Raw genomic sequence first — 14,074 nt, forward strand, 5'->3', positions numbered from 1 at the left:
CCCGAGCGCTGTGATCGCAAACGAGACACTACTCCAACCCGCCAGTACACGCGAACTGTAGTACACATCATAAACGGATGCGACCCGTAACACTAGTCGTCGTAGTGTACGCGAATAATGCGATAAATTACACCTCTTTTCAAACCGCTTTCCCGGCGGGACGCGGGACGTGGCGAAACGAAGTGTCCCTGGCACACCTGGCACCACACACCTGGTGCGAGGGCTTTGCGCCGGTTTGTAAGAACCGCGTGAAGGAAAAATCCGTTCACGGCGACGATGATGACACAGCACATCGGTGTGCGACCGAACGGCGAGCGCGAAATTCATTACATTCCATCACATTCAAATTGAATTGGCAATTGGCAAATTTATTCTATCGTGTAATTTAATTTATTCGTCTTGTTCGCTGTTCCTTGGGGGAGGGTGCTTTGGTTCTGCTTCGAATGGTCGACGCGTTTACCAATCGGCGCGCCATCCCGGGGAAACAGACGAATGAACCAAACAAAAAAAAGGAAAAGGAAAACCAAAAAGCCAAGAAGCCGAGCAAAGAAAAGCTTTTTCCACCACACCACCGTGGATGGATGGATGGGATTTTGTTCTACTTCTGTGTTCTGTCCTCGGTTTTTCGTGCCCGTGCTTCCATTTTCTTTCTGTGGCACTAAGCGGCACAAATTCAATCAGCCATTTGTCGATTTGTTTTCTCATCTTTTGTTCTGTTCGGCTGTTGTGTGTGTGTACGATGATCGGTAAGGACGCTTTTTCAAGCAGTTATGCTCATTTTGATTTGTTCGCTCGGTTCGCTGTTTGCTTACAATCAAAGCGGGGCGTTTATTAAAGCTTGTCAGCCCGAATCGTAGGCAAACCTTCGTTTTTCTTTTAACAAATTGATGCATTAGCCAAATGTCAGTTTGTACGATTTATTTTTACTGCACACAGTGTCCGTTTCAGGCGAAGCAAAATATTAATTTAATCAATATAACCACCTTCATAAATTTAACAAGTAGGCGTAGCTTTGTTAAGTTTTTACACGCTTTCATAATTTTAATAGCCACGGATACTTTGTATTTTATTCAGCTCAATAGTTTGCAGGAATTGAGCAAATATTTTGTTGTTGAAATTCGTAGAATTTAATTACCACATTATATGAAAACAAAATCACAATGCACTGGAATTTCCCACGTAAAACAACATTCCTGCTTACTGCGCCTGAAAGTATGCAAAAGGCACAACAAAGCACACCTTGTACCTTCAATCTACCTACCAAGCATATCCTACTGTCCAATTAGAGGTGAGTGGCGAATACGATTTTTTGTTTTGCGCGCTCCCAAGCGCATTGTTCACATCAATGCATTTATAAGAACAAATAAATGTTGTACATAAAGCTAAAATGGTTGGAATGAAGTAGACGGGGGGAGAAAAAACACACACACAACAGCTAAACAAACAAATGAAGGCGAAACATGTCGACACACGCCCGAAATGTAATATGTTTTGCGCGGAATTGTTGTTTTGGCGTAACATAACCATTTTTAGCGATGCGATTCAACGCAGACGGGGGGTGGGCACAATGAAAACTATTTTAACCTCCCATCGAGCTGCCCTTGTTAAACCATTTTTCGGGAAAAATTTTGCAGTGTTTCGGGCGAGGTTTTTTTGTTGACAGCAGTACTAAAAACTACAAAGAGCACTGGCGCAGTTGTTTTTATTCGTGCGTCTTCACCGCTAACCCCGAGAGTTGGGAGGTTTTTTGTTGGCAGTTTCATTAACAATCCTTGTTACATGGCATTGTTACACCACCACCGGCTGACATCGGTATTTGTTTATTTTCTATTTTCCCGCTGCTGTTTTGTTTTATGGGATGCGAGGAGGGCGCGAACACAAAATACAAACCTTCACACACTGTTGTGCACAAAGCAGCGGCTACTAGTGTGCCCTCTGTGACCTAATTTTCAGTGGCACCGGAACACGCAAATATTAGCACCGGCAGCACGTTTCAGCGTTCTAAGCGTCCGTGAAGGAACGCACCCTTAGCGTGGTGCTTTAACGCAGACCCACAGACGCACAGCTTCAAAGTCAAAATTGTCGAAGCTTCGGTGCGGAACGGAAGCGAAAAATCAGTGATCCAGCAGTGCGTAAATGTTCTTTCATGTTTTGCTCTGCATCGGTTGGGGTTTTTGTTTCTCTTGTCGCTGCCTTTCGAGCTGTTTCGAGGGGGAAACGGGATGGAAAAATGGAAACCCCGAGAGAAGTAGGCGTTGGCGTAAAGGTGGGCTTTTGTATGTTTCATTTCGATAGCGGAAAGGTGAAAGAATATTTCTTGCCACTACATATCCCGGCGTCTTTTCGAATGTTGACTCCCACATCGGAAAAGCGACGTTCTTACACCGTTTTGGAAGTGAACGAAACCGTCTCACACAGAAAATAGCTTCTCCGAAAAAATAGGTACGAAATGAAAATGCGCGGAAAAGCCATACCGTTGACGGAAGCAAGCCGTAACCGTTAGTTAATTAGCGGGCGGAAAATGAGAGTGACTTTTGTCACCTACACAAAACCAAGCGCGCTGTGGAACGCTCGGTTCTCTTCTGTTTCTGTTGTTTGATTATTTTTTTGTATTTTTTGCTTCCATCTTGTTTCGTTTTCCATTCCGTTTCCGTTTTTGAAAGTAGAAATCTGGTTCGCAGGCTTCCGCCCTACGGTGAGCACAACAAAGCAGCAGAAAAAGCTGTGGTGTAATGAAAGTTCGTAACAGAGCAGTGTTCTGCTTTGCTGTGCTGTGTTTTGAAGTCCCTGGGTTTCCCTGGGATCTTGAGCACCAAGCGCTCTGTAAGATGCGGCAATCGCATGGGGCATGGTCCTGCTACTTCTGTCACGGCTACTTACGTCAGATCCACGGGCCCAATTAGCTACGACGGTGTTGCAGTGCATCGGTTGCAGCCGGAAGCAGGGTTGGCCTCGCTCGCGGGACAGTTGCTCCAGCTCCTGCGACAACCCTTGGCACTCGTACAGAATGAGATGGTTTAGGTAGAGGACGCTCGTGCTGGAATCGAACACTGGCTCGTACTGCAACGAAGGTGGAAAAGGAAAGCAAGAAATTGATTTAGCACAAAACAAAGCAATTGAGCAGGAATGTTGTTAATTGGTTGATGTAATTTGGTTTGATTGCTGAAGCAGTTTCACTGCAGAAATGAGGAAGAGATTGATTAAAAACTGTTGAACATGTGTGAAGATATCATGAAGAGATGAAGATATATTTAAATATTGCTGTACATTTGATTCGATAACTAATTTTTAATAACAAATAGTTTTCGTCTATGAGATTGAAAATATTAGCAATAGATGGCAATACTGTTTCGTACCGTGATCGTGCACGCAAAATAAATGGTAGATTTAAATGTCTTTGGCCCTACGTTGTGTATATTTTTCAGATTTATCAATTTACAAAATGAATATATGTTTGGAGCGAACTGACGAAGATGCGTGCTCATATCCAACTCAAAACTCTTCGTTTTCTGTTTTACTCTCCTTCTTTCTCTCCAAGCTGACATCTTCTACTCGCCAGGTTTGACATTTGACATTTGACATTTGACGTTTCGGTGTCAAACAGGTACTACTGTTTTTAAATTTAAATTCCCTTATTTAAGTCTAATTAAGTCTAATTTGACTGTAACTCTCAAGTGACGTACATTGTATGAACATTTATTTAGCAAATGCTATGAGTTTTGAGATATCAATTCATGACGGCACTGAAACTTTCTTTTAGAAAATCAAATCCTTTAAGCTTGCGAAAGCACAGGGAAGACAATTTGATTAAAAAGTATATCACTTCACCAGGCAGAAAACCCATTTTCCATTACTATTGCTCTTATCTACCTCGAATCAGTTTTCCCAGTAGGGCTACGACTTGCAGTCGTCAACTATCATCATCAGTACGTCAATCGAGCAACCGGCAGTGATCAACTCGTGCAGCACTTGATAAATGGAGATAAGCTGCCGCCGGTATGCTAGATTACGCTTTCCGCCTTTTCGAAAACCACCGGAATGAAGTTATTCGTGCGCATCACACCATCATCACACCCGATCTAACGAATAATGGTGTCACCTCATTTGCATAAAGTAGAGAAAGACGTTCATGCGTGTTTCTCCCCACCCGCGCCTTGCTACCGCGGAGCATGGGGGAGAAATTCGGCAAGGGGACTGGGCAAACTGACGGCAAATGGCTTAACAGATCATTCAAGGGTAACGGGGAGCGGGCCGACATACCGCACGGCTTCCTTTACCGACCCGAAATGAAAGAAAGAAAGCAAGCAAGACCTGTCGAAGAAAATCTCAAACAAGCGCGATTTGAGTGAATGATCTGAATACGACCGGAATGTGACATCGAACTCGGGTACACCGGTACACACCACCGTGCACCCCCCTCTTTGGCGACGAAGGAATTGAGATTGATGAGTATTCTGGGCGCAGCAGTATCACAAACCGGAGCAAACGTCGACGAACAGCTCGTCAGAGTCAGAGACCGGGTTGACACTTTTGCGTAGAAGACTGTGCTTCACCAGTTTTGCGTGCAAGAGTGATTTGATCGATCAACTATCGATTCGTTCGGTCCGTTAGTGGAAGAATTGAACGTGCTGATGAGGCGAATGTTTAAAAGGGCGCAATAAACTCGTTTACCCTTCATTCGCTTTGAATGTGTGCTCGTTAGAATGTTTTCCAATGCAAAAAAGAAAAGAGTACGGAAGCATAAAGACACAAGATGGAACAAAAGGATACGCCATCGAACGGCCTGTCTTCTTCTGTAGCCGAAAGTTAAAAGCAGCAATTGTAAAGCAAATCTTTTCCAAACCCTAAAAATTCTATTACCGGGATTAAGCAAACGAACTACGATTTTTTAATGTCCGCACGTTTTTCATTTAATTTCTAATTAACGTGGCGTCAGTTGTGGTGCGTACTGCACGAACCTTTTGCAGGGGGAACCGAACGGAAGATCCACAGATCAAATTACAAAACTCAAACCCTCCTTTTGCATACTCAATTGTCGTTCGCGATGTCTCGCTGCTTTCCGTACCTTCTTCTGTACGAAATTCGGGACATTTGCACAGCACACGGCGGTCGAGTGTGCTCATCAACCCATCCCTTTCCATTCGGCAGTACACTTTACTTGGGAACGGCGGTTTCGTATAATTCATTTATTCACCGCGTCTTCATGGCATTCATTTCTTCTCTCGCCATCCTCGACGATATGATCCGCTTCCTGCTGGGCAATCTATGCGTGTGCGCGCTTCAGAAGCAATTGTTCGATAGGATTTCCAGGATGCAGAATCCTGTTGGTGGCCCTTTTCAGCGGGAAACGAACGAAGGATCGTTTTTCTGTGCGATTCTGCTGGAGCAGCATGATTCCACGCGGGGATGAGCCCCTAAAAATTTTATAAAATACAACAACCGCCGTTTGAATGCCTTTCTACTTTCACATCTCTTGGTTCTTTGCTCCTTTTCTAAGACGTCATTTCTCCATCCACTTCAGCACGCGGAGTGCCTCTTGCGGCGCTTAATTCATGGTTGATTTTTGTGAAGATTATTACACAGACGTATACGCGGGACAACCAAATATTTGCCCCGAGAAACAATAATACCATCGTTATTTTTTAAGTATTTGTTTGATACCATTCTTGCTGGCTGCTCCCGAGGGAACGATTGCTTTCCAATAGGGTGACCTTGTTTGTACGCCAGAACACACTTCATACCAGCCATCCCCTTCTGCCGAGTGGGTTGTAGAAAAATATTTACTTTCACCATGTCTTTGCGATTGTATTTCGGGTGAAGTGATTTTACAAAATTTCCCCCCCAGGCGAAACGCCCAAAATTGCCGTCTTGAGGTGATGCGATTAAAAGTTTGCCCCGACGTAGAATGGAAAACCCGTTGGCAAAGGGGTTAGCGATAGGCCATTAATGGCCACGTTCTCTATTGTGGCGCTTGCGGAAGATGCACCAATGCCTGTGTTGGAAAGGATTCGCAACGCATATCAAGGAGGACAAACACCGGTTTGTTCCGGTTGGGATTTAATGAAAGTTTGCACTTTGACGCTACACAAACATAGAGAAGGGAATTTTACGTACACCGTTTTGGGTTTGTTTGCCGCACTTTTGCCAGACGCTGTAAGTGAAGAAAGGGCCCGGAACGGAACAGGATATTACCAGCAGCCTCCAGAATATCCCGAAGCATCCAGTGAGCATCGACATTGTGAATTGGTGATTGGTAGAAATGTTCTCCTTCGCAGAAGTACATTTTAACATTCCGCTTTGTTTGGGCGTTGCTTCAGCGTTTGCAAAACGAAAGGAAAATAAGTACTCAAAATTGGAAAAGACAAAATCGACCCTGCCATGTCTCGGCAGGAAAATTGTCGACAGTCTATCGACATCGACATCATGTTTGTTTCCACCGTCCCCCCGCAAAAAAACCGCTCGCTTTGTGACGCGGGAGAAATATTTTCCAATCAATTTCCCACCGTTGTACATCCTTGTTTTTTTCCCTGACGAGTCGTCACATCCATTCGTTCGTTTGAGTTCTGTGTGTAGTTCCATCCCGGATGCATATGTTCTGTTGCACCCCATCTCTCGGCAAAGGACGGGGATTTGTACGAACGAAAGCTGGGCGGCGTATATCTCTTAGTTCCATGCCACACCACACAGCGGCACGATGGTGCTGGAGTAACGTTTCCATCCCATCATCCTCATCCGCAAGCGTAAAACGTGAGGAAATGATTTTTTTACAACTTTCTTATCTCCTCCAACGCCCGATTTCAACTTCAACCATTTCTGCTGACGAAACCATTTTTCATGCAGCCTCACAAAACACAGGGAAACGACTGGCCCGAAGACACCGGCATGTACAAACACACACACAAAAAAGCTGACAGCAGCTCGAAAAAAAACAAAACTGTCCAACACTTTCGAGTCGTCAGTGCAAAGAAAAGACGCCTCTCTTTGCCTCCAGTCCCGGCCGGTCTCCTCAATATATCACCATAATGATAACGGAAATTGGAAGTGTACACAAGATCCATTTGCCGTATCCTCTCGCACATTTCCAATTTATACACATTAGGAATAAATTTTCCATTCCCTCATTGCTTGGTTGGGAGCATTCCTTCTGGCAGCATTTTATCGCCCAGTGTGCACACACGTTACAGGAAAGCGCACAGGTAAGGAAACGAAGGAGCGAGAAAAGGAGCAAGAAATATTACTCCACATGAAATCACTTTATGGCAGTAATCATCGTCGGCTGATGTTGGAAAGTTTCCACCCAAAAAGCAACACAGAAAAACCCCTGGAACCGCTTCAGGCGGAAAAGAATTCCAGCAATCCCGGGATATAAAGTGCTCCAGGAGCCAACCTGGGCAAATGTGAACGTGTGGTAGTATTTATCACGAACGAGAGAGTGGCGAGAATTTTTCACTTCCCCCTATCAAGTGAATGGGAACCTTTTATCGGCGCTGGGTTGGGCTCTTCGAGATCGATGAAGATGTATTAGCATCCATTCGCGCGGTAAACCACGATGATCTGACGATAACTCCGCCATGCAAGCGGAAACCTTTGCAAATGTGTGATCAAACCACCATTCATTCCCCCATTTTACTCGGTGGTCGGTGGTTTGTGAGGTCTCAAAAAAAATCTTCCAACATTAATATTATTTCGTGCTTTTTCGTGGTGGTGAATGTGGCCCCGAAGCTAACCGAGAAAAAAAACAACCCATTTCGCCAAACACTCCATTGATGGAATTTCCTTTCAAACTGGGCAAGAAAGCTTATTGATGCTTCATTGCGTCAGCTGTGTTGCCAAAAGTCGGGATTCAAAGGAAAGCAGAAAAATGGCATGCAACATTGCCCGATTTTGTTGCATTTCGTGCTCCTCCGTACCCGTGGGAACATCCGCGGTTGACCGACGCGCTAAATTGAATGAAATTCGGTCCGGAAATTGAACGCCTTTCGCTTCCCATTCGGTTAAGCTTCTCGTGGGAAGGGGTTTTGGGAGGGCTTTCGGGGGTACGTTCCGGAAATAGTTGACCATTTTTCGCACCAGTTGACAGAGCGGCATTTGTTTCGTTGGTGTGTGTCCTGGTGTTGGTGTGCTATTCAGCAACCGCCCGATTTTGGGCAAGTGTCAATGGTTTAGGAAATATTTTTACCGTCTGCTCTATCCTTCTATTTTCTAAATGTTGGACCACAACACTTTGTGTTGGAAAATTGCTTTCTAAATTCCACCCAAGTCGCCATTAAGTATTTTAACAGTAACACATAATCAAAAAAAAACACCGTGAAGAAATATAAAAATGTGAAATACGTGGCCGTTCTTACCCGCACTAGATGGTGCTTTTGCACGAAGTCGTCCAGCTTGAAGATTTTGCACCAGTAAAGACTTTCATCGCTGTCCGGCAGCTCGACGTCTTCGTTGCGAAGCTCCAGAATGCTAACGCTCGGTGCATTCAACAGCTCGTCCTGGCTGGAACGCTGCGTTAGGAAGATCGAACGCGAACCCTTGAAGGCAACGAGTGGCTGGGGTAGGGCGGTATTCGATCCCCTCACCGGTTTCTCCTTGGAGTACAGGAACAGGACACGCATGGTGTCGTTCTGAAAAGGGAAAATGAATTTAGGTAATTATTTTGCAACATTGAGCTATTAGCAAACTGAGCATAATGAGACAAAGAATTTTTATTTAAATTTTGTAAGACATATTTAAACTGTTTAGATTAAATTATTTCTTTTAATTATTAATATCCAAATTATAAGCTTTAGGTAATGTCATTGAATAGAAATTGCATAACTTCCGGCGCGAATAACAATGTCATTGAATAGAAATTGCATAACTTTCGGCGCGAATGGTAATGTCTCTTGAATAGAAATTGCATAACTTCCGGCGCGAATAATTTGTAAATCACAATGTTTCCTTTGCATGTACAATTCGGGACGTTGAGACAATTTTTATTGTACTTTATAATTAGAGTTTTGAAACATTTATAGAGCAGTTTTAATATCATACAACTTTTTCATATTACTTCAAAAGATAGGCTACTTAAAATTTTGTTCACGTACAGCTCTGTAAACATTGCACTCGAATTACAACTCTGCGGAAAGCAATTTCCACGCTCCGTCCAGCGATTGCGTTATCAATTGGCCTCATTGTAGGAAATACATTTTCCACCTCAACCCGTGCTTCCTGCACGATTGCGTTTAATTGCCATTTAACCGTTTTAGTTGAACAGCATCGGATAATCGATTTAAATTGCTCATCCTGTTCCACTGGCAATGTGACGGAGTGGCTAACAAAACTGTCCAGAGCAAAAAAAAAACAGAAGCTCTCAAAAACACACACACACGCGCTCAGCACACCGTCTATGAAAACGCATCCAAAATATTGGGCAAACAATTTCGGTGCAATTGAGCTAGTAATGCTGATCCACCAAAGCCACCGATCCACTCGCCGCGTTCTCGCCACCCTGTTTCCCGAAAAAAGGATTGGCATTTTCTGGGGTGGAAAATTCATCGGAAATCGCCAAAACCCAATTTCGAAGCGAAAATGAAACATTTTCATGTCGGTCATCATGAGCTACCCCGGGAACGCTTGGAAAGGCGGCCCCGGCCCGGATCCTGCCTTACGGGAATGCTGGGAAAACAATTCGTGGTGTGGTGTACCAAAGCGGGACAAAGAATGAAGTGCAATATTTTCCACCGCACACCGCGTTCGGTAGCTCTCACTTGGCCTCAGAAGTTGTGTTTGAAGGGTTGCATTTTTTGCCCCGTCCGGTGGTTTGCGGGTGTTCCAAAACCCCATGGTAGAATGTGTAGCATTGATTTGAAATTGGTAAGCATTCAGGCGTAATAATACTCACCCCGGCACACCTCCCGCATGCCGGATCCGCGTGGCGGACCGCTTCACTTACGTACGAATGGATTTGTATTGGCCTCATACGCGTTGCGCAATAATGGAATTACGAAGCATGAAATTTTATCTGTTTCGTTCCATGGTACACGCTTTATCAATTGGCCCACTGTCTGGCTCTCCTTTCGGTGGTGTGGATTGTGTTATACAAGTTATACCATTCCTTTATTCACGGTACGAGCTCGTATTCACCACTTTAGCACTCATCGGGTGCGTTGGAAATGTGATTTGGAAGCGCTTTAAAAACAAAATGTGTATTAGCCCCAAGTGAATGCTAATCGTGAACAAGAAGCGAATAAGAACGGAAATGAAACATTTATACGTGCTCATCCAAACAGCATGAAGCGCGCGCGCCTAAATGCAGGCTAGAAATATTAATTATACACTTTTAAACTCGCCCAGCACACTTCAATCTCAGCGAGTTTTCTTCGCCAAAAACCAGACACAGTTAACTCGCCAGCAGCAAATAAAAAGATCCACACTCCATTACCATAAACTCTCAGCGTACGCTTTCAACCCGGGGTTCTAAACCCCAAATACCCGGAGCCACGCTCGACGGGCGCTTGTTGCGAAAATGTTTGCATTACAATTTGAATAAATTAACGTTGGGAAAAATGTAATTAAATTTCAATTCCACATGTAAATCCACTGCATTGCACGCACGCAGCTTTATGGCTGCTGTAGGGTGTTGAAACGAGATCCGATTCGAAGGAACACATTTTTTCCTGCCCTTGCCCTACCTTCCCGGTATCATCTCCCCTCGTCAGGGAAAAGTGGAGGCTTTTTGGTGGGATTTTGAAGGTGGCCAAAATCGGAATAGAGGTGTTTGCTAGGCGGGAAGGACCCGTGAGTGGCTGCGATTTCTACAAATGAATCCCGCAACACGCAACCGGCACGCGGCAATGGATGGGAAGCGGGAAGTGCAACCCCCGCGTGATAAGGGTGTTTTTTCTCTCTCTTTCCCTCTATCTCTATCTCAATCTCGCCCATTCAGACTATGCACTTACCCTTACACCCGAGACCAATCAGACCAATCTCTGGCGCAAACCCTTAGCGAACACCGCCGTTCGCATCGGGCATCGTATTGTGTTTCCTTATTTTCATAATTCAATTTCCAATTAGAAAACAGGATTTTGACTATTCCGACACCTTAATCTACCGGAGGGTTTTATCTCAATTAAATTCGGAGAGCGAAATTTTGCGATCCGCCACTTTTTCGGGCTGTTGCCACTGAAGCCGAAAACCCCGCAGGTTTTGGCCGTCCGATACAAACTTTCAGCCCATCGCCCAAACTGGAACTGGGACCACGAGGTGGACGAATCTTGAGGGGGAGTGAGGGGGTGTTGGGAGAAAGTTAATGGAATTTGCCACTCGAAAGCGGTGCTTCCTACCTTGGCAGCCGGTTTTCGGGTGGGGTTTTTCCCCGGGCCAGTATCAAACCGAAATTGAACCTAGAAAAAGAAAACCCATCCACCCATCCACCCATCCAAGTCCACAGTCTGGAGGGGCCGTTTGTCTTATGAGGGGAGGAAAAATTATTAGTGCGTCGAGTCGTGGATGTGTTTGCGCTGAACGATCCCCGACAGATCCCTTGGCAAGGGCATGGATGGTGCGGATCGTTACGGTATCGTTCGGTCCTTAATTCCAACACCCTCATGGCCACCCAACCCCTGGCTGGTGGCCACGATTCCAGGATTATGATTGAGTTTGGGTCGTAATTGAGTTTGTGGTTTGAGTTGGCTAATGGTCGATCCCTGGCTGGATTCCTCGGCGCCAAGGACCACAGTTTTGGAGAAGTTCCATTTTAACAAGATTTAGATTCGTCTAGATATATTGGAGAATTCGGTCCTTTCGGATCGGATTTCTTCATTAAAGGCTAATAGGTATAAGATGCTCGATAGATTATCTTATCCGATTTGCTTGGAAGGTCCTCAATAACTTGTATGTGTACCTTGCGACTTTAAAAGAATACCAAACGTCGCTTCAACTAATGGACAATTTAATAAATATAAACAGATTACAATAAAACACACCAGCTGCACATTCTGTCTGATTTATGACTCACGCTTCGGCAGCTAAATGTCATCGTCCTCAGAGTAATCTGATACCACTTGCAAGCTGTCAACAAATGTTCACCTTAAGTAGTACGATCGACGGCCTCTCCAACCCAAAAAACGGACCGAAAAGTGGTACAAATTAATTACACAATAAATAAAGCATCATCTGAGTTTAATGCCAACAATGCAGCATTTCTTCCCCTTTGCGAAGATTCTTCAACATTTTAAGACGCTGCTTCTCTCCCGGCCCAGAATTGTCTCCCGGCGCCATCGATCCTTCTTCCCCACCGATGGGTTTACTTTCCCCCTATCCATCGACTTTTCAACTGTCATCGTAATTCCAAACTAATTGGAAAAGTTCCTTGTAATTCCTGCCGCTGTTTATTAACGTACCCCGCGTGTGGAAATTCTTCCAGCATCGCTGCTGCTGAATAATCGCAACACAAATGGGAGGGCAGGCTGAGGTTTGTTGGTTTTGCGATTCGATAGTAACAGGCAAAGAAAATTGGATTCATCTTTCACTTTACCGACGGTGGGAACAGCAACAACAATGGGTGCAAAAACGCAACTACGGAGGTTAAGCGTAAAAGCGTACTGATTGGAGCACGGAACACTCCCGAGCTGCATCTCCCGGGCAGAGGAGAAACTTTTCTCACCCATCGTAACACACAACCGATCTGCCGCCTCCGCATCATCGTCCGGGTACTTCCGATTTTGCAAAAGTTCCAAAACACCTCGTGCCAGTGCTATACACCCAGTCTACCGTGCACGGGTGCTTATAAATCGCTTCCGGGCAGGATTGTCCACCGATCACCGGGGTTAGTACGTTGGTTATCCACGCTTTCCTATCACATTTCCGTGTTCCGGATTTGCCGTACGCTGAAAGTCAGACCGCTGAGGCTGGCTGATTCTTCGGCAGGTGGGTTGTCTGTGTGTGGATGGCAACCAATGGACGATGAATCTATCGACCGTTTCCTGGACGATGCTCCGAGCGCAAGGTGATACGCTGACGATATGCAAATCGATTCTCCAAGGGACGACTCCCACAGGAATGGCAGACACAATCAGGCCCTGGACGTACGAACAATCCAGAAGATGGCAATCGCAACCTCGAAACCTGATCGGTGAAATCGGTCGGTTTCGTTCGGTTTAGTCCAATGGTTTGCTGGTGTTGCCTTCAGTCTCGCTTCTCCTCGGACTGACTGAGTGGCTCGATTTGCAACTGTAGAGCCCCGTGCGGGTGGTCCATGGTGGTGGTGGTGAACTTCCACGGGGTTTTTATCGTTTGATCGTTATCTTGGTTTTGGTTCATGCTCGCAATCTGACACACAATCGTCCGAACCACAGAACCCGAACCGAACCCTTGGAGACTTTGGAGAAGAAATGGTACCATCGAGAACCGAGCAGCGGAAGTGGCTGCCTTTCCTCTTTCCCATCGTTCTGATTTATGGCAACAGTTTGCAAACGATTAAATTTGAATTTCGCATTGCACGGTTGTTGGTCGGTCGGGTCGGTTGTCTTGGTCAGATCTCGGAATCAACGAACCAAAACCCGAAGGTTTCCGGGCTGCCACAAACCGGGCGTTGCGCTTTCACCAGCAGTGGGTGAAACAATCGAACAGCAGTGTACAGGGCGCACTCGAAAGATGTCAAAGTCAAAATGTTGGCCAAATTGGCTACTTGTAACTTGTGACTTTGTGTCGTGAGGCGCGATGCCATTGGGCGCACACTTGACGGGCGCTAAGTGGGCGCTTCGTAGTCGAGTGGGTAGGTCCTCGTGGGGAAGTTTTCCCTGTGCTGCGTACGTGACTGGATTGCGGCGGAGTCGCACACTTACCGTTATCGGGAAGTCATCCTTCATATCACAGGTATCCAGATTGCGCTTAAATCTAATTACGGTGTGGGTTGTGTTCTCGTAGCCCAGCAGCAGCGTGTAGTCTTGCGAGGAGTCGACAATTGGCTCACCGTCGCTGTCCGGCCGGATGTGACGATCCTGGGAAGATGCATGGAAAAGAGGGAAACCCATAAGTATGAGGGGACATCTCGTGGCATTACAATTGTTAGTATATTGTTAGCATGGTTAGTACA

General features: G+C 45.4%; 1 protein-coding gene across 1 annotated transcript in view; it reads right to left on the reverse strand.

The window, feature by feature from the left end:
- LOC128309780 (MOXD1 homolog 2-like) overlaps positions 1–14,074 on the reverse strand; it is a 47,059-nt gene that overhangs the window by 18,860 nt on the left and 14,125 nt on the right. Inside the window, exons 2-4 of the mRNA XM_053046248.1 lie at positions 13,824–13,979; positions 8,349–8,621; positions 2,881–3,060 (exon numbers count right to left, since the gene is read on the reverse strand). Coding sequence (XP_052902208.1) covers positions 2,881–3,060; positions 8,349–8,621; positions 13,824–13,979 — 609 coding nt within the window. The remainder of the gene's footprint in view (positions 1–2,880; positions 3,061–8,348; positions 8,622–13,823; positions 13,980–14,074) is intronic.

Source organism: Anopheles moucheti, chromosome 2 (genome assembly GCF_943734755.1).
Source record: "Anopheles moucheti chromosome 2, idAnoMoucSN_F20_07, whole genome shotgun sequence".
Taxonomy (NCBI): domain Eukaryota; kingdom Metazoa; phylum Arthropoda; class Insecta; order Diptera; family Culicidae; genus Anopheles; species Anopheles moucheti.